The 22,118-nt window shown below is 42.7% G+C and overlaps 1 protein-coding gene across 1 annotated transcript in view; it reads right to left on the bottom strand.

The window, feature by feature from the left end:
• Positions 1-17,014, bottom strand: part of CHRNA7 (cholinergic receptor nicotinic alpha 7 subunit) — a 95,449-nt gene extending 78,435 nt beyond the window's left edge. The window contains exons 1-2 of the mRNA XM_005284965.4: positions 16,509-17,014; positions 14,800-14,939 (exon numbers count right to left, since the gene is read on the bottom strand). Of these exons, the coding sequence (XP_005285022.1) occupies positions 14,800-14,939; positions 16,509-16,563 (195 nt within the window). The 5' untranslated portion in view covers positions 16,564-17,014. The remainder of the gene's footprint in view (positions 1-14,799; positions 14,940-16,508) is intronic.
• Positions 17,015-22,118: the final 5,104 nt, after the last annotated feature.

Raw genomic sequence — 22,118 nt, 5'->3', positions numbered from 1 at the left:
AATAAACACTGATAAATTCCCAGGAAAAAAATAAAATAAAAACTACCTAAAGTACACCTGAAAAATCCCCAATGCATCCTTAGACCTTAGTTCCTCCTGAGCCATTGATACAATGGGCAGTCTAGTTCCTCCACTGATTACGGTCACTCGCTAGTTGTGGTACTTCTTCCCAGCTGATGCCAGATCATTCAATCTTTCTGTCACCATCCCCTGCCAATTCTTCCTTGGCCTTCCTCACTTTCTCTTTCCTCCCTCATGTACCCAATTTAGTGTTTACTTAACATGTCTCCTATCTACCATATGGTGTACATGTCCCAACCACAAACCTTCTTTCTGGGACATTTTCTAACATGTCCTGCTCTGTCAGCTCTCTTACTCTCACATGTGTTATTTTGCCTTTCCATGAAATGTGGAATATCTTCCTCAGCCATCTGTGATGGGCAGCTTCCTTTTTTGTTAGTCCTTATCAGCCAAGTCTATGCTACACACAGTAGCATGCTCAATACAATCACATGGTATAATGTAACCTTTAATTGGGTATGGAGATCTCTGACCAGATGTTGTTTATTTTTCCAAAATCTGTGTTTGCTTTTCCTTATCTCATATGAATATCTTTATTGCAGCCACCTTCAAATGTCACCACACTCCCCAGGAAGGAGAATTCTTCTACCTGTTCGATTTCTTTTCCATCCATGTACACCTTTGCAACAGTTTTCCAGTTTCCTATTATTATAATCTGAGTTTTCTCTGCATTTACTTTCAATCTAATTTTTGCTGCTTCCTGTTCAACCTCTGATGTAAGGGCAGTCATTCCATTCTTCATCATACTTAGAAAAGGAATGTTGTCAGCAAAGTCAACCTCATGTAACTCATTTCCACTAATCTATTTTAAACCATCCACAATGTCTTGTGTTGTCTGTTTTATCACCAAGTCTATTGCTTACATTGATCAGCTTGTTTGGTATCCCAGAGCGGATCTCTGTGGACACTACTGAATGCTTTCTTAAAGTCAATAAAATTGATTAAGATAAGTCTTTGCCAAAGAGTAGCTTTTTCGATGATCTGTCAAAGGGTGAATATCAGTTCACCACATGGTGCACCTGTTCCTCTCAACATTTCATCCACTGCCTTCTTCATTCTATTCAGCATAATGGTAGACAATACTTTACGCAGGATTGATAGCAGTATAATACATCTCCAGTTCATGCACCGAATAAGATCACTCCTTTTTTGACAACGCCACAATGATATCATCTTTCCAATCTTGTGGCACTTGTTCTTTCACCTGTATTTTGTTAGAGTTTTGTTTGGTAGTCAATCAGATGTTCACTTCCCACCTTTAGTGCCTCTGCTTAAATTCTGTCAACTCCAGGAGATTTCCCATTTGAGTACTACACACCACACCAAGAAACACCAACCCAGGAACCAATCCCTGTAGCAAACCTCGTTGCCTACTCTGTCCCCATATCTACCCTAGCGACACCATCGGAGGACCCAACCACATCAGCCACACCATCAAGGGCTCATTCACCTGCACGTCTACTAATGTTATATATGTCATCATGTGCTCCCCTGCCATGTACATTGGCCAAACCGGACAGTCCCTACCTAAAAGAATAAATGGACACAAATCGGACATCAGAAATGGTAATATACAAAAGCCAGTAGGTGAACACTTCAATCTCCCTGGACATTCTATAACAGATTTAAATGTAACTATTCTTGAACAAAAAAACTTCAGAAACAGACTTCAAAGAGAAACAGCAGAACTAAAATTCATTTGCAAATTTAACACCATTAATTTGGGCTTAAATAGGGACTGGGAGCGGCTGGCTCATTACAAAAGCAGCTTTGCCTCTCCTGGAATTGACACCTCCTCATCTATTATTGGGAGTGGACTACATCCACCCTGATCGAATTGGCCCTGTCAACACCGGTTCTCCACTTGTGAGGTTCTCCCTTCTCTTCATGTGTCATTATATAATGCCTGCATCTGTAACTTTCATTCCATGCATCTGAAGAAGTGAGGTTTTTTACCCACGAAAGCTTATGCCCAAATAAATCTGTTAGTCTTTAAGGTGCCACCGGACTCCTTGTTGTTTCTATCTTTCCTGCATCTCTTCTTTATCTTTTCCTTTGTATCTTTCATATGCCTCTAAGACTTCTACCTGTGCCTCGCACTGTTTCTTTTTTGCCTTCAGAGCTTTCCAATTGTCAATCACTGCCCATGTTCCAGATATAATCCATGCATCTTTCTTCCACCCTCTTTGGAAGCCCATTACTTCCCTCTGCTGTCTTGACTACCACCTTCTTCCAGACTTTCATCAGCCTGGTCCTGTAAAACATTGGAATGGTTCCTAAATGAAATCTGAAGTCTGATCTGCATTTCTTTATCCCTGAACTTCTCTATTGCTATAACACTTTTTGTACACCTTTGTGATCTTTTGGAGTTTAAGTTCTAATGTGGCTGCTAAAAGATAATTATCTGAGCCAACATCAGCTCCTGTGCTGACTCTGATATCCCCCAAAGAAGATGCTCATTGTGACACTACACCCCACATTCATTATGGGGGTATGATTATTATATAATTATGGCATAATTATGATGCATTTTGTACAAGATGGGTCATGTAAGGTGTCATTGGAAAAGTTATGATTTGCTGAATATGATTATCCTATTTGTATGCGTGTATCATTTTTGTATCTGAAGTTATGAATATTTAAATGCGTTTACTCTGCAAAAAACATCCACAGCCCGCCTTTCAGGTACAACAATGATGAAGCTAGATAGTGCTAATGGCTCATCAACAAAGACAATGATCTGTGGAGAAGCTCAGCCTTCCTGTAAACATTTTAGCCGGCCGGTAAGTAATGGCTGCTATGACTCAGTTAGGGCTCAGGGGTACCCCAGTTCCGGATGGCACCCGGGGGGGGGAACCCGTCACACTCATCTCTTAGATATACAAACAAGAGATATCTGGTTGACAGTTGCATTGTCTGGTGATCTCCGTGTCAGCTAGTGAAGCCTCTTGTGCTGGAAGAGATTGTCACCTATCTTTGTGCCACAGAGCTGTCTGCCATTATCACTTTGGATGCCTTCCATTGCCTCACTCATGACTTCTTCCCAGCCAATAAAGTTGTTGCCAATTTGTGTATTGCAGTGGCCTATAATCAACGTGATATCATAGTTAGGCAATACTTGCGGCACCTGTTCATGGAATGTATCCTTTTCACCATTGCCTGCTGCATCTGTCAGTGCATATACTTGGATTATTGTACACTTGACATGTCTTGTTTGTAGCCTGGCTGTTATTAATCTGTCATTCACTGGCTCCTAAGCCAGCAGTCTTCACTGTGATGTTATCCAGCATAGCTCCTACACCTCTTGTGTGTGTTCCTCTTTCTCAGTATAAGACAATAGCATCATCAGACACCATCTTGCCACTCCCTGTCCATCTTGTCTCACTGATGCCAAGCACATTCAAAGGGTATTTTTTAATTTCTCATGTAACTTGTGCCAGTTTTCCAGTACTATACAAAGTAGGCCCATTCCATATGTCTACTCTTGTTACAGATTTTGTCATCAGGATTCGATGAGTCAAGATCTCAGCTTTCTTTCGGCTTTCACTGAGATCGTGCTTGGGTTTTGGCTCCAACTGCACCTACCATCCTCAAATTTGGATTTAACTGAACTGTTTCCTCACAATAAGGTTTTACATGAGTGAGTCACAAACCCAACTGCAGCACCTTCCTGTTTTATACAGGCTTGGGACCGACACCATTGCTGACAGCGGCAGGGTTCCTAATGCGTCACTGAGGGACAAGATACCATTGTGTTGATTTTAATTTAATGTTCTGGAAGTTGTTCCCAGAAAATTTGCTAGGAGATGATACTACAGCAACTGTCCCATGGCCAACTCCAAACTAAAAATCAGAGGATGATTGATCTTCTAATGGTTCAAGAAAATGCTCTCTCAATGCTTAAAGAGTTTGATTCTCTAAGAAAATATGTTTCACAAATGAGCTTACATTTTATTTAGCTGACCTAGGTGTCAATTCTGAGATGCAGGAATAAGCCACAATTAAATATAGATGATGGAATACTGTTGGCTTTACAGATTTTCACACTAACTGGGGTATATGGGACTGACCAGGATTTTTATGTTTCAAATATGGACCAACTCACTTTCATTCTTAAATATATGCTAGGAAGCTTTCTGCACTTTCAAATTTCTGAACTTTTGAATTTTCATACACTGAACATCTGTACAATCTGACTTGAGTGAAATTTCTTTCAGCACTGCCACATCAATGCAAGAGAATGCAATCGACCAGAGGCCTGGAATAACCTTTCTAGCAAGAACAAAGCTTTCCTGGTAAATTGTTAACTATTATTTAGAAAAATTGGACAGAATGATTTGTCCAGAAATCAGCAACCAGGTAAATTAAGTCATTAAAATCAAAAGGCCTTGAGACCACTTTTCTAGTTTTTTTCCTAATGATGTCTCTGAATATTGTCTACATATAACAACCAGAGTTGAACAGAGACTATAAGTATTAGATAAGACTAAGTATTTTAATTATACTACTGGAAAATAATACAGAGTTCCACCACCCCCATTATTAATCACAATAATGTTTTTATGGCTTTAAGATGAGTGCTGGAGAAATTTGATCCACTTTTCTGTAATTTATATAGTCATATATATAATTATTTTACTTACATTTACTGATAATGTATTTTGAGCTATAGTATGTAAAGATGATAGGTTACAAACCACTCTTTCATTTTTTAATATACAGAAGAATATAATGCCCTCAGAGCATTTAAAGTCTCATTTACCAATCCTAATCGTAGCCTGATTTCCTTGGAACCTTAAATACTGAGATCCTAGGTTAGAGAATACAGGAAGTGAGTTTTCACTTTGTTGTTTTAGAAGGAAGCTAGGAAGTGTCTTTAATATTTGCCTTTGTTTACTGGACACCAAAAAATAAATTAAAACAAAATAATTAACATTGAAGAATTTTAAAAAGCAGGCACTTATCTTGAAAAAGGAGCTCATCAGTGGACTTGCATCAAGGTAACATCGTGGTACTACCAACTTTTTAGGGCCAGATTCTACAACCCTTACTCATGCTGAATGGACACCAATAGTCCCAATAAAGGCAATGGGACTGGGTGGTGTGAGTAAGAGCTGCTCAATGCAAGGGGGTTGCGGAGTCTGGCCCATAATGCATTAGCTCCACATTTTCAAAGTAGTATGAAGAGATTTAATTGGGTAGCTCTCTTTATTATTAATTACATGACTAAAGTCCTGCACAAAATCTTAGGAACGCTTCTTATTTTCTTGTTTATTGTGTTCATTATTATTTATTATTTCTGTTGTGGTAGCAGCTAGAGAGCAGGGCCCCATTGTACTTACAAACACATAAAGAGATGGCCCTTGCTTCAAAGAGCTGATGTGTTATTGTGATATGGTTATGGTTTAATACAGTAGTTGAATAGGCGCATAATGTTCTGTAGGCCCCTCGAAATCTGGATGCTGTATCTTGTGAGGATTTATTGCTCTAGGTAAAACAGTTAATATATACATTAGTAGTGTTTCTTTAAGAACTGAACATTCATGCCAATCATGAACCTATTGTCCTGTTAACAAGAAGTTCTGCAGATGATCTCAAGTGACTGAACAGAGCAGACCTTTTGCCCTACCATAATAATAAGTATTCAATAAATCTTTTTATGACACAGGAAGTAGTGTGACCCCTCTATTTGTAATAACAGCACGGCCTTACAAAGGATATGAGAAAAATGTTAGATATATGAATTGCTTTGCTGATAACTAATGAAAATATTTTTCTTCTTGGTACAGTTACTCTGAGGCAATTTTCTACAGACATTACCCGTTGCAAAATAGCCACTCTCCTGGACATTATGAGGAGAGTTCATAAGTCCTGATGTTCATAGACAAGGGCCTGATCCAAAGTCCAATGAATACAGAAACAGTTTTACAAAAGAAGAAACATTGTGACCTTTATTTTTCTTTATGCAAAAGTAGTTTAAACTAGTTCTTTGTTCTTCACCATTGTGCATCCTATAGCATACTGAATTTATTTAAGGCCTCTTTTAAGAGACAGCATAGCTTGAGAAGAGTGGTTGGGAACAGGAAACCAACAGAGGCAAAATTATTAGCCAAGCCGTAAATTAGAAAGTAAAATAATTAAGAAGCACATATAGGCCCTTCCATCTCGCAGGGTTCTAGAGCCCAGGCTCCAGCCTGAGCCTGCATGTCTATACAGTAATTCAACAGCTCCTTGGCTCTTAGCCTGAGCCCCACAAGCCCAAGTCAGCTGACATTGGCCAGCTGCAGGTTTTTAATTGCAGTGTAGACATATCCTCTGTCAATCCAGTAACTTTCAAGAGCACCAAATTCATTTAAAACTATTGGAAAATATATTCCAGCACTGTTCCAATTTACTACAATCCAAGGAAAACTTATAGTCATTTAGAAATGTCTTCAAGGAGATGAAAGGGTTGCACATTTTCTCTGCAGCATGGAGAGAGGAAGACAGAGCAGGGAAAAGAGAGCAGAGACAGACTCAGAGAGACTTTTTCTAAAGTCCACAAATGAATGCTAACAATTACAAAGAACAATGCAGATTTGATGAGCTTCTCCCAGAGCTATTGTTTGCGAAAGAAGCTGTTGAGACTTGATAAGCAGCTTATGCATGTCCTTAGCACTCATTTTCAATGTTCCTGTTGATTCAGCTCCATTTTATTAATTTCTTCCAGATTTATTTTTCTTTCCTCTTTTCTTTGATGGGTGATTGGTTTTATAGAACTCATTGTTCTCTCTGAATAAGAGTGTGATTTTCTTTTAACATTTCATAATATTTCACACTGATATTTGTTTATTGGATCCAAGTGATTTGTGATCTAACTTAGGCCCTGATCTTGCAGAGATATATATGCAGGCTTAACTATGCATGGTGTGCAACCCTATTGAAATGAATGGTGTTACTCACAGTGTGTAAAACTTAGCATGTGCAAGCCTTTGCATGACCAGAGCCTTTGCTTTGTATAGCCATGTTTCCAGAAGTGAGAGTATGATGAGCAATCCTCAGTTCAGCTGAGATAAGCTGCCAGAAGTCTGGATCCTTTTATATATTTTGTCTGCAAGACTGAACTGAAAAGCCAACAAGAACACATTTGCACGAGATACTATTCACAAACAATATTTCAGCATTTTTCTTTCAGTCCGGAGTAGAAATGAAACAGACCAGAAGCAGGAGAAAATGAAAAATAATGGTGTGAAAAAACATTTATCTGAAATATTTGGCAGATGAGGCGGTTTATTTCAATTCAGTGCAAACATTGCCAAAAGTTTGAGTCATCTCTCAGGTTAATTAGAACAGTTCAACAGTACCTAGTTAACAGGCTATTTAATAGTTGTGAGAAAAAAATCATGAAAATACTCCACACAAAATGGTTGCTTTCATATCAAAAGAAGTGAGACTTTGAAAATAAATTTATCCATCAAAAAAGGAAAAAATCAAACAAATTTTCAAAATATTGATGTTTGTGCCGAACAGCAATACTATGTTTGTGTGAAATGGTTGCAATTAAAACCACAAACGACACAGCTCACTTGGTTGAGGATTTTGCTATAGAATCGAAAACAGAGACCATTTTTGTCTAGCTAGAGACTCTCCAAGGTTATGAATCTGGCTCAGTTTTAAGAGCACCTAAGTTGATTTGGTTTTGCTTGGAAATTATAAGAGGTACATGAATTTTGTGTGAAATCAGGATAAACTCTTGAGTTTTACATTGAGATACTGTGTACAAACTCTAGATTTAAAGTAAAACATAAGGGGTTTAAACCCATGCATCTCAAAAGAGAATGAAGTATACACACAAACATCTGCAAACTAAAACGTCCCAGTTTCTACTGAAGCTCTTATTACTGGACCCTACCAGAAAGCATATACCTAGCTTTATAAGCCAGGGTCTGGTCCAGTATTGCAATTCTTGTATTCCTAACTTTCAAATGTCGCACCTGGTTAACAAAAGTCTGCAAGGACAGGGATAACTTGCAAACAAAATTCCAATCCAATGTAAAGGGTCAGAGACAAGATATCTCGCCCCCTTACACAGACTCCAAATGCTCCCACTTCACGGTTTAAAATGAAAACATTGACAAAACCTTATTATACCTCCAATTCAGAAAAGCACTTAAGCACCAGATTAAGACTCAATGACAACAAACACTTTGCTGATCTGGGACCTAAAAGTACATCAATGGATGCCATTAGGATATATTTACACCAACAAGGAAGGAGACTGCTAATGCCTTGAAGCAACAAGCTCCCAGACACAAAATGTTAGTTTTGAAAGAAAACAGCACAAGCAAAAACATTCAATTAAATGAGTTCAACTCTTCATTCTGTTTGAGCTGGAAAAAAGGAGACAAGTACAGCATGGAAGAGGAAATGCTTTGAAGCAAATAGCCAATAATTCTGTTAAACTTCATCTAAAGTATTTTTTCTTGTATCAGACAGTCCTGTTGGAGAGGGCAAAGGGATCTGAATGGGTTTAATGGGACAAGGGTTTTTAAATGTTGTTTCTGCAACCTCTACAGATGCAAAAAAAAAAAAAAAAACATAAAAGACAGTACTTGAACAGTATAGCATCTCAGATGTTCCAACTCTTTCTCCCTGACTCTCTTGAGAAGTCTACAGTGGGGACTTATGCTGATTTGACATTCATTGATTAGAGTTTTCACATTATGTCTCATGACATTCTGTGGTGTCCCTGAGGTCTTTTGGAAAAGCTTCTCTAGATCATGTTATCTCACAGTAAACCTAAATATATCCATTGTGAAATTTCATAAGAGGAACAAAAAACTCCTGCCATCATCACTGTATGTTGTTCAGCTACCATCTTTCCTTTCTGAGTGTCTTTTATAGACTTGGAACTGCACTAGTTTTGCTACCTACTTCAATTGAACACTACAGGGGAAGGGCAAAATTTGCCCCTAAAGTCTTAGGCAGCGATTTCATATCACATTCCTATGTAGCTCCAGGCTCAGACTTACAATAGTGTGAAAAGTAAGAGAAGGTAGGAAAAAATAAGATAACCAAGTCATGTTTAAAAAACACCCTCATTTATCCCAGGGGGGAAATATATATTTTCAATAGATTTCATAAAATATATTGTGTGAGATTTTATATACTGGCAGCTTTTCATGTTATACAGGATTATTTTGATTCACATCCAATGCGTATACTAGAGAGTGTGGAGGGCAGGATGGGACTAGAAGCATAGCCGTTTATGGAAGTAGTATGTTTCCATCTCTGGGGAGAGGGAGAATAAGAACAGTCTACATAAAGGACTGTGTTTTTAAAAGGCATGCTCCACATCTTTTAAACATGCTCATTGCTGATGCTACTATATTCTACCCACCTAGGAATCCCTCCTCTGCTACTGCCACTAACGGGTACAGATACCAGAATACAAAAGGGGGGAGTTAATTCTCCTCTCTCTCTGCTCTTGAAATGTTCCCATTGCTCCCATTTTCCTGTAAGTCATAGTTCATTTCTTACTCCTTTTATTTCCAGTTTGTTTGTCTTGATCCCAAAATTACCAAATGCAACAGGCCTCTGAATTTGAATATCAGCCCATTTGCCCATCCTAAATTGCTGTGCCACAAGAAGTTTCAAAATAAGATTTCAGCAAATGACAGGTCACAGAGAAAGCAGGTTATTTTTCACTCCCTTTATCAAAGTGGTTGGCAATTCCCATTTCAAAAAAGGTGAAACAAAAATAAAGTCTATGGGAAAATATTAATCTGTATCTGCCCTTAAAAACCAGTTCCGGTTGACTGTCACCTCCTCCCCTTAAAACTTGAGGATGGATACAATATGGAAAAAAAGACGAGTTGGACAATACAAGATAAAGATTTCAGTGCATAGAGGTGCATGCAATGATTTTCTATTGGTGAGCAGAGAAATGAAGATCAAATGGTACACAGAACCCATCCGCACTGTTAGAAATAAATTGTCACAAATCTCCTTCCACGCCCACCTCTACTCAACCACAGGACTGACTCTTCCCGTCCCATCTCCCACTCATCTTCCCATCCCAAATCCCATCTTTCCTCTGAAGAATCCTCCCCAATCTCTCCCCTTGATCTCCTCCAGGCCTTCCCCATTTCTCCTCTTCTTAACAGACCTCCCAGTTTCCCGGCATCTGTCCTTTCTACTGTTCCCCGGCTTCTCTCTTGGCATGGTCCCCTTGTTTCCCCTCCCACTTCTTGCAATCCCTCAGTGACCACTGTTCCCATAAAGCCTGGTGCTAACTCCATCTCTCAATCCACCACCACCACAAGATCTGAGTAGCTCCCTCTCTACGTAATGCTGATGTCAGCCTCTATAGTAATAAGCACAGCAGTAAAGAGGACTCAGTAGGCTCAGTACCCTCGGGGGGCAGGGGGAAGCATTCACTGGGTCTTTCAGGGACCATTAAAAACTGTGAGGAAGTAACCCCCACTATAGCAGAGGGGCTGGAAGTACTTTCTGCCTCTTTCCCCTGTGTAGGAGAAAACAGAAGTGAGATGAATAAGCTGGGCAGTGGGCTTGCACATTCTATTCACCAGGGGAAATTAAAGGGCCTCCTGTAGAGGTGGTGTCCAGTCCGGTGCACTAGAGATGCACCCTTAATCCACCACTAAGTGAGTCAAGTAAAGTGAATGCATCAGTCACCAGGAAATATGTTGGTGGCACATTTTGTTACAAGCTCACTAAGTAATTTGTTGTGACGAGTACTCATCATTCCCTTCAATATTTGATTCTTGTTGAAAATGCAGAATACTCATTTATTTTATATTGTGAAGCCTGGTTGGTTTCTCCCCATGCCTGTCAATCCCAACACTTGGAGGGAGAGATGCAATCAATTTTACAGTGAGTAACTACAGTATCACTGGCTTGTTGTGGTTTGAATTAAAAAAAAAACAACAATGTACAGAAAGGAGTTTTCAATCTATTGATAAATGGATATTTGCCTTTTCCTTCTATTATTTTTTATTATACTCGACAACTCCAGAAGAAATGACAACTCTGTAAAGTTCACTAGCTGTTGGCCTTTAGCCATTTGAGTATCCAACTATTTGCACTCTGGTTAGAGTTCATTGGGGCTCGGTCTACACTTAACAGTGTTGCCTGCATTGCTATGTCGGTTATGAGTGTGGGGGGGAAAATCTTGCCCCTCAACATCATAGCTATGCCAGCAAAAACTCCAGCCTTTGTGCAGTTATATCAGTGACAAAGCCTCACAGCATAGCTTATTTCATCCAGAGAACTGGTATAAGTATAGCAGTAAAGGAACAATTTTGTTGATATAAATTACATCCTCACTAGGAGGATTTGCCAGTACAGCTCTACTGGCAAACCCTTTCTAGTGTAGACACAGATTAACATATATGGTCCAAATTAATTCCAGGTGTAATTGCATTGACTTCAGTAAGGCTACATCACATATGTCTATATTTTTAAAGCCCTTAAATGTAATTAATTTTGTTATAAACAGCACCTTTAATTATTAAAATAAATCATTTTTAAACTTCTTTCATCTTTTCATGCTATTTGTTTGCTTTCTGTATTTCAGCTCAAACAAATATAGACTAATCAGTTTTCTTATTGTCTAGCTGACTAGTTCCCTGTCAATTTCACTTTCAGGTTCTCAGGCATCAGCATAATGCTGAAATGGGTTAAATGCACTGCAAAGGGGGCACTGATTTGCTTTTGCTTTTTTTAACAAAACTTACTTTTGGAATTAAAAACATATGGAAACACTCTGATTGGTCTTAGGTTTTATACAAACGTATTTGTACAAGAGGCACAGCGTATGGAGGGGACCGTGCTGCACTGTCCGAATTCCTGCAAGGGAAGGCACATACTCAAGCAGGAACTCTGCAGCTGGAGGCCATGTTGGAAATTAGATCAATGGTGTGGAAGGCTTTTTTGAAGTCTGTTTGGAGTTCAGCGAAGGTACTTCGCACCACGTTGAAGTTTGCATTTGTAACTGTACATAATTACATATTAGACCAGAAGAGGTGGCAGCCAGATTTTCAAGTGCTCATCGTCCAGAGTGCTGAACTCTTTTGCAAGTCTGGCCCCAATAAGGAGTGCTGAGCTCTTCTGATAATTCTGGAACTATCAAGGCAGGAAGGCACAAAGAGATGAAATCTAAATAAGTAAGTAGGTGCAGAAAGCACACATGGGGAGCCAGAGAATCCAGTCGGGACCATCTTTCCTCCCCAGCATCTCTCTGGACCCAGAACTGAGCTGAGATGCCTCCTCTACTCTGGCAGCACTAGGACCCAAGTGGTGCCTCTCCTCCTCTCCCCTCTTCTCCCTCCCCACGTGTCCTTAGGGAACAACTGAGAGGAACCAGCCAGAGTCTCCAGCTGGTAGGAACAGCTGCAGAAGCAGCCAATGCAGGGGCCTTCGGACATTCAGGGAATGTTCTACAGTTGAGTGGACTTCCTCTGCCTGCACTGACTGGCTGTTTGCTCCAACCCTCTCCTTCCCACTCCGTTCAACTCAGCTTCCATCTACATCAGCCCATATTACCCTCTTGTCCCCTGCCCTGTCCCCCTTTCCTCAGGGAGCTCTCTTCCTTCATTTTTCTTTCCATTTAGCTGATCCCCTCCTAATTAAGCCCACCCCACTCCCCAAAAAAATGTGGAACTAACACATTTGCTGCCATCACATTGTTCATTATGCTTCTGTTTAACACCCCTTCCCCCATCCGGTGCTTGTCTTGTCCATTTAGACTGTAAGCTCTTTGGGGCAGGGACAGTCTGTAACTCTGGATTTGTACAGCACCTAGCACAATGGGCCCCCATTCTTGGTCAGTTCTTAGGCACTACCATAACAAACAGTTACTACTAATACCATCGCCCTGTATACCGTCCAACAGGGAAGGTAGTACCATCTACAGCACTAGTCTACTGCTGTCCCTGTGCTTCTGACCCACATCATAGTTGACCTCTCCCGATACTATGTGCCCATGCAGGTGCAGCCACAGTCTGTGATTAAATTATGCAGCAAATTTAACCTGCCAGTGCCTCTTCAAATTGCCTATTCCAGCCTACATAAAACACTCATCCTTCCCTCCCTAATGCGCCTAGAGACACGCTGCCTGTAATTTCTGTCCTCCTATCCAGTGTCCCACCAGTTCCACAGGTTGATGCACCATCAACCCATGGAACTCATTGCCAGGGGATGTGGTGAAGGCCAAAAGTATAAATGGATTAAAAAAAGAATTAGATAAGTTCATGGAGGATCAGTCCATCAACGGCTATTAGCCAAGATGGTCAGGGATGCAACCTTACATTCTGTCTGTCCCTAACTTGACTACTAGAAGCTGGGACTGGAGGGGGATGCATCACTAGATAAATTGCCCTATTCCGATAATTCCTTCTGAAGCACCTGGCACCAGCCACCGTTGGAAGACCGGATACTGGGCTAGAAGGACCATTGCTCTGACCCAGTATGGCCAGTGTTATGTTCTGATGTACCATGTATTAAAACTATTATGACAATAGCCACAACTAGAATATAAGTGATAGGTTTACTTGTTGGCTTTAATTGCACAGACACAAAAATTTGCGTACTATTAGCTACACTCATGTCAGTGAATAATAAATCTCACACTGGAAATACCTATCATGATTCCCATTTAGATCTTGGAAATCTAAAACTTACACCCTAAAAGTGATGTTTACTAGAGACTATGAACATTTAAGCCTGCACAGCTCTCAATGTACTGACCTTTTGATAGTAAATCAGCAATGACCAGCTTTTGCCAATCGGCATCTTGTAAGGAAATAAAAAAATAACAAGCTATCTGTCATGTATAATCCCATCAGTTTATTTATTCTGCTGCTCCTAATGTTTTTTACTTTGAACATCGGCTGGAGACATTATGGCATTTGGAGGTTAACTATTAGTTTTTAAATAACTAACCTCTTTACTAAATGACTTTAAATCTAATAAAAATAAATGATGTGGTGAACAGTAAAGTATAACCACCCCAATATCACATATCAATGACCTCATGTGGTACATTCTAGCTATTCATGGGATTTTTCCCAGCAGTTTTGTCATTTCACAAATGCAAATATAACAAACTCTGCACAGGAATCATTTCATTCACCATGGATATGCAGCCAGTTGTGGCGTGGAACATAGCAACTAATTAACAGCACACAGTTACATAAAAGTTTAGGATAGGACATGAAGAACAGCTTATCTAAATTAAGATACAGGAGCAATGTAAAATGCAATGATCCACGGTGAGATTTGGCCGGATACCCCACCACCAAAAAGTGCCACGAGTTCTTTAACAGCCACTGTAATCAGGATCTTTGTTTTACATCTCTTTCAAAAGACAGCATTTTCACATTGGATCAAAGTATAATTAAGGAATAGAATAAAGCAAAGAAGAAACCTTGACTCTTTCTTTGAAAGCGATCTGTTCTGAGAATTGGTAGGTTTGTGAATATCTAGGAGGTTGAATAGATCTCAGAAAGAGACTTACATTTGACATAGCTAAAATCTTGCTTTATTTTTTAAAATGAATCAGTCAAAACTTGGCTTTGGACTGTCCGAGTTACCCGCGCTTTCCCAAACAAACTCTACCATCCACCCATCACCGTCATATTTCCATGGCTAAGTCAATTGGGTGCAGTAATACTTAGCCTTTTAAAGAAATAGCATCCTGTAATATTAAAGACTTACCACATCCATAATCTGCATGAGGCTAAGAGTGAAGTAGACAGTGAGCGGCTGGGAATCATTGGCCACAGGCCTCTCCAGAGGATTGTAATTCTTCAGCAACTCCTTATAGAGCTTCCTCTGGAACTCTCCTTGCAGGGACACTTTAAACAAGTAAATTGTTTGAATAAGTAAATTGATAAATACTTAGGAATCTACTGCCAGCATCATGATGTAAAAGAATGCAGCGCTCAGAAATGCTTTCCACTCAGAATCTGCTCCTATTAGCCAAATCAGCTATTATGTTAGCTTTATTTTCTACTTCCTCCTTCCAAGAAATGCTACCATAATTCATGTATTACATCTATTCCATTAATTACCATAGCAAACTCTTATTCCAAAACTGCTACCACTCACCTCTTCTCTTCCCTGACTTAGTAGGTAGAACTTCTGGTTGATGTGTCTCACCTTTCAGAATCTGCCACTCTGGCCAGTTCCCCTCTTTAGCCAGGGAGAGCAATTTCCAAATGTTAAGATCAATGTGTCAACATTTGCATCCTTTGTATCAGGGAGGAGAACTAGTGAGATGTAGCAGTTTTTAATGGATGAAATACACTGCTCATAATTTGATAGTTGCTGTAGCATAGCTATAACTAGAAAAACAGAAGAGTGTGATATACCTGAAAAGGACAAGACAAAGACAGAATAACTGGAGGTTACAAGGACAACCAAACTACCCATATCTTGGATTGTAAACTCTCTGGGGCAGGGATAGTCTTCTTGCCCTGTGCTTGAACAGCACCTAGCACAATGGGGTCCTGGTCCATGACTAGGATTCCGAGGCATTACAGTAATACAAATACTAAATCACACCACTGGGGAAATTTTATCATCTTTGTGCACCTCAAAGCTCCATATCATTCTGTCATTTACTTTTGGTGAGAGAGAAATCATACCCCTGGGGTGGAGGGATGGAACAGCAAATACAGGAGAGAATTAGAGGACTGTGTACAGGTGGAAATCCACATCACTGTAGGAATCAGCCCTTTTTGTGTCTGACCTGTGTGTCTGTCCCCGTCCCAAAGCAATGTCATCTGTTTCCCGCCCCACACCTTCACCCCAGCTTATTTCCTGATCACCAGCCCTGTGTTCCCCACACAAAGGAAGCCAGGGTCCTTACCCTGAGGAGCTTACTGTCTAAAAGCCAGGGGTATGTTCCCCCCCCCTAATCTTTTAGCCCTTACCCCTGCCAAGGGGGTAAAAACTATTGAGGCTGATCCCAGACAGTGAACTGGGCTAGGGAACAGTTTTCACTCCACTGATCTGAGCACCAATGCAACAGAGAGGACAATATGGGGGTGGGCGTCAGTCCACCCACCACTGCAGAAGAGTCCTGCAGAAGACTCTCCAAAAGGATTTAAAGGCAATTGCCTTTCTTCCTAACCCACATGGGTATCCCCCTTACATGCCAGCACATTAGGGATCACATCCCCTCTTCTCAGCTTGCCAAACATTGCCCACAGCTACCTGTTGGGCTAGGGGCAGTTTGCAGAGCATCTGCACAGTGTCCTCATCACCAAGGCTACACCTGATGACTAAGAACCAGGAGAGTAAACTCCAGCCCGAGCCCTGTGGAGAGAAGGGGCTTAGCAAAGGATGCGTGGGCAAGCAGAGCCCTCAGATACACAGCCACAAGGGCAGAAAGGGAAAGAGGAGCACAAAAGTCCACTCACCATGTACGAGCCCCACAGCCACGATCAGCCAGACAGTCAGCTCCCGGAGTCCCATCCCAAGAGCCAGCCTCGCTGGGGAAGTGCAGCGGCTGCAGAGCCCCAAACCCAGAAGCAAAGTTAAGCTCGAGCCCCAAATCAGCCAGGCAGCTGCCGAGAACAGGCACTCGGAGCGGGATAAAGAACGGGAAAGAGACGCAGAGCAGAGACTGGAAGGCGAGTGCTTGGTGGCACACAGGGCTGAGGGGTTCTGGGGGACCGGGTGTCAGGAACCGGGCTCCAGCTCCTCTTCCTGGTCCCAGCTCCCTTCCTGGGCTGGCCCCGGATCTCTCCTTGAGATGCTGCCAGCTCAGGCACAGCACAGGAATGCTAATGACCGCCCCTCTCCCTCCACCTCCTCCTCCACGTGATGGATTTCCCTACTTTCCTTAATCCCTCTAGACCCTCAGGCAGGGCAGAGGGGAGGCAGAGACGTTTTCGCTGCTGCAGCAGCAGGAGAAATGCAGCCCGTTCAACAGAGCAGCCCTAGCTTTATAGGGCTGTGCGTGTGAGCTAAGAGCGGATTTCACTCTCCACCCCTTCCCTCCCTACTCAGCCCTGTGACAGTCACTCAGGCACAACTCCCCTCGGGCCCCATCCCACTGCCCGTCTCGGCAGTTCACTCCAAGAGGGGCACTTCACTACCGCAGGATCCAGCTACTCTTGCTCACGTTTTAACAACCAAGCTGAGCTGGAGACTTCTCCTTTGGGGTGCGAAGCACCGAGGAGGCAGGAGCTCTGGCTCATCCCTGCCTGCAGAGACCCTTCTCTCTGCACAGCAGCCAGGCCCTGGGGCGGCCACAAATCCAGCAATTCCTAGTAAATGGAGCTGACTCCGCAGTATGGGGGCTCCTCTCCTGGGACAAATAAGGGCAAAGCAAAACTTGTGCCAAACTTGCATTTATTTATAAGGCAGGAATATACATTCTGGTGGTCCCTCAAGTGAGAGCACCTTATTGGAACCTGATTAGCTTTAAGTGCAGTTAAAGGTCCAATCACTGGAAAACTGAGAATAAGAGCCCCCATTCCTACCTCACTCAACCCCCTGCACGCTGGTCTTCAGCAACATAGCACCTGATTCTCTGGTGTGGTGTAGCAGCCAGCATCTCCTAAACCCAACTTAACTGGCCCCAGGAAGGATAACCCCATATAAGATACTCTGCTGGTGCAGAGGTGGCTTTATGCCTCTCTCACTCCAGGCTGCTGGGGTAGCAAAGAAAAAGAGAGTGTGGCTGGGACCCCCATGCTATACTGCTCCTCACCGGTGCCTTCGGCTCCAGGGGCCATTGCAGACTGGCCGTGGCATGAACTTGCTGCTCTAACGTGACAAAGAAGGGCACTGGTCTATCCATAGCTGCAGCAGGATAGAGGACCGCAGAAGAGAGCTATAAGTCACCTTTGCCCCCCTCCCTAACCCCGCCTTGCACTGTGTGCACTGCAGCCATAGCCAAGGATCTGACCCCAGTCACATTTGTTTTGGGGGGGCAGGTGGACTCAGATAACGTTGTATATGCATGAACCATTTTGTGATCTTTAGATCCCAGCTGATGTGAGATGGTTATTTTTCCAGTGTCTAGAATACCACGTAATTTAAAAAGAGTTGCAGGAGATATCCATGGCCCCTGATTTATTGATTATGCTAAACACATTTTTTAAAGGACACCAGAAAGTCAGCCATATCCAATGATCTGGGACACAGCCCACAGCCTCAAACCCTCGCCATGCTACGCACCCAATGAAATTCGGGTCTGTTTGCTCTTACACTGAAGCAACAAAAATATTAGTCGTCTGAGGTCTGGTTTCCTTTCCTTCAAAAAAAAATTGTCTTTACATGCAATTAATATTTTTATGCTCTTCCTTAAGAGTTTCAGTCCTCCTGGGTGCCAAACGCTGGATGTTCAGCATCCTTCACATCAATGGACTTCAACAGGCATTGAAGCCACTCAGCAGGATCAGGCTTCTAAAGCTGTTCAGGAGCATATTCAAATAGTTGATTACTTTATACCCAATAGTGTTTCTATATTTGCTTGTCTTTCAACCAAAGGATACTGAAGCACTTTAACAAACCTAAATTTACACACAAACCCCGTACAGGGATCACTTAATCAACCAGTGAAATGTAATCATAACTCTGACAAGCCAGTGGTCAACAGCCACCCTTCTCCCCCGCCCCCATCTCCCTGCCATACACACCCTTGCTTAAACCTTCTGTGAAGCTCAGATTTGCAAAGAGACATCTTCATTTTGTTGGAGAGCTTTACGAATTGCTAATTCGTAGATCAGCATCTGTGGGGCATTTCACAGTTCACTAAACCGTAACTTATAGTAAAAGCACATTTCCAGGGAAACAAACATTTAGGCTACTGCCTTAAAACCATAAATCCTAAGTAATCAGTGCTTAGGAGGAAAAAAAATGTGCATTTGCCACAACTCTGTACTTTTGATTGGAACTGGCTAGAAATAGTCAAAATACAAATTTATTAATAGGGCTTTTTAATGTACCTATTTTGCCAGAAACTTTCACTTAGCCTGAAATCCAGAGCCCAAGTGCAGAACCTGAGTAAATGGGTGAGGCTGGGGGGAGCTTGGGCATATGTAGATGAATTTTTTCTCCTAGCAGCAGAACACACAGTGGATTCCTGAAGTTCACGGATATACTGACTCTGCCTCTACCTCCTCAAGCTCTCACTCTCCCTCAGCTTAAGCACACATCCCTGGTCCCTACACAAACACAGATACTGATGTGGAGGAGTGCCACCATGACGTTTAGGTCTGGTCTACATACTGTTTTGTACCAATTCAATTATTTCAGTTAGGGACTTGTTTTCCTATTGAAATAATTAACTCTGTACAATCCCTCCTGTGGCTGTAGCTATACTGTTACACTTTAGTCCCCTTACCTTATAAGAAGAAACTATACTAATTTAACTGTGTGTGCAGTAGAGGGGCTGTATCACTAACCATATGTGGTGCAATATGTACGTAGATAGGTCCTCAATCCCACAGTATGTAGAAAGATGCAGAGTCTCTCATGCATAGCCTCTTCTCTTCCCGGTCCCCTTGCACGCAGCACAGCCAGGGTGTTTCAGTTGCACTTGGGCCTTTCTGCAGCCATATTAAGGGAGCCAGTGAATTTCACTCCTAGGGATTGACTGAATCCTGCTAGGGCAGTAAAGTACAAACTGCAACTCCTTGCACTAGCAGATGCCAGTGCATTTCAAACCAAGGATTCAGTCTCAGGGAGGGTGGTGTTTGCACTACCCTTGCTCATGATGTGTGCTACCTTGTAGTTGAGACTCCACTGGATCTCCACCAGCAGGCATTGCATGTGAATCACACTCCCACTGGCCATCCCTGGCCACATTTTAGGTTGTGCTGGCTTGCTGCGTACTCCCCTCTCCAACACCATAATGCAAGATTTAATGGTGTAAATCAACCCTTCTCCATGCAGACTTTCTGTGGTCAGGAGCTCTATGACATGGGTTATACTGTGCAATGTCAGATGGAAAATTAACAGCAGAGCTGGGGGTAGGGGGCATCAGCGACTGAGCTGGTGACTGCTTGGAGTGTAGAATCCATTTCTGATTAATTTTAGTTGTTAAACTGGCTTTAGGTAAGTTTAACCACCCCATAAATAGCTGTCACACTGTATTTCTGAGAAACATCAAGGTTTATTTCATGACAAACACATGACTGAATAGAAAAGATCTGATGCAATTCTAATATACAAAATTTGGAAAATCATCATGACACATGCAACGTTTATTATGTATTTTAAAATATTTGACTGTGTTTCCCATTTACAATTTTAAAAGCATTTTAAGTCAATAAGTGGGTTGTTACTTTCGGTTCAAATCCCTGACCTCAGATTCTGTGCTTTTGCTACAATAGTTTAATGTCCTGGGTAACTGCATCTGAGCAGATATTTGCTATTGTTTTGTTTATCTGTGATAAACCACAGGGAGTGTTCATCAAATAATATAGAAAACAGCAGTTTATCAGTCACTGTTAGTTTTGAACTCTGAAGGGCCACTTACCCCAAACCCTAATTAGCTAAGATACTCACCTAAGTTACCTATCATATCATCTGTTTAGTTATCTCTAAGGGCCTGTCACTTGGTACCTAGGTGCCTGCACTGGACCAGGAACTAAAAGCAAACAGCTAAGTGTGCACAGCCTGAGCAGGGCAGAACATTTCTCCTTTTTCACATACAAGGTGGTGTATTTCCTGCAGTCTCTTTGGGACACTGGCCAATGAGATGCAAGCCGAGGCAATAGAAAAGCCAGGCTCGTTTGAAATCACACAGTACCCAAGGCGTGTCCGGTCATCAAGACCAATCCCCCGCCCCGGGGATATACTTTTCTGACAGGGTAACGCCTCAGCGGCTTCCTTTTAAATACTGAGGCTGTGACTGGAATCAGATCTCGGCCGCACTGAGGAGCTGGGAATCAGGGACAAACCTGCGGCTGACCGCGGCTTCACTGCAGCCAGAGCTCGGTAGCATTTCTCCTCCCCCATCATCCCTTTGCAATCCGCCCTCGCAGCGTCCGGCTCCAGAGGCTGCCCGCGCCCGCTCTGGTTCTGCCACAGGCCGCCTGCGGGAGCCGCCTGCGCACCGGTCCGGGGACCGCGTCCGCAGCTCAGCGCTGCCCTCTGCTGGCGGGCTGCGCTCCCGCCGCTCTGACCCTTCCCGCGCCTCGGCAACTTGAGGGCGCGGAGCCGGCCCGCGAAGGGAGGGGCTCGGCAGCCCCGGGGCAGAGGCTGCGCTGCAGCTTTCCACGTGCCTGCGCACCGGGCCGTGCAGAGCAGGTCCTGGGCCCCCTGCGCTGCGTGACTCGGGGCAGTAGCCTCAGGCTGCCCCTGCAAGTGAGGGCGGGACGCGGGAGACCCATGCTGTTCCCCGCAGTCTGAAATGGGGGCAGGACAGTTACACTCAGGCCTGGGTGCACCCAAAGGTCCCTTCGCCCCCGGACTGTCAGCACACACAGGACGGAGCCAAGAGCAGCTTTGTCACAGCGCAATCAATCGTCTCATGCTGTGCCCTTTACAGACTCACAGAACCACTTAGAGCAGTGGTTCTCAACCACTTGTACTGGTGACCCCTTTCACATAGCCAGCCTCTGAGTGAGACCCCCCTATAAATCAATAAACACTTTTTAATATATTTAACATCATTATAAATGCTGGCGGCAAAGCGGGATTTGGGGTGGAGACTGGCAGTTCACAACCCCCCATGTAATAACCTCGTGACCCCCTGAGGGGTCCTGACCCCCAGTTTGAGAACTCCTGACTTAGAGAACCCACTGGTCACCTAGTCTAAGGTGCAGGATTACAGCCCAGCAGTTTGGGTGATCTCCTCGGATCTGGGCGACTTACCATCAAGTCTCTATTGCAAATCAGAAAGAAGAAATTTAAAAGTAGATCTCCTACATCCCAGCTGAGTGCCCTACCCACAGGACTATTGGCTATAAGGGCTCACGCCACTTAACTCCAGAAGAGGGTTCAGAGCCATGAATGCTTAACAAAGAGGCACCTAAGTCCCTTTGTAGATACAGGCCCTAAGTGCTCCCCCT

Source organism: Chrysemys picta, chromosome 10, assembly GCF_011386835.1.
Source record: "Chrysemys picta bellii isolate R12L10 chromosome 10, ASM1138683v2, whole genome shotgun sequence".
NCBI classification, from domain to species: Eukaryota; Metazoa; Chordata; order Testudines; family Emydidae; genus Chrysemys; species Chrysemys picta.
The sequence above is the reverse complement of the archived record's forward strand: the minus strand, read 5'-3'. Positions and strand labels throughout refer to the sequence as shown.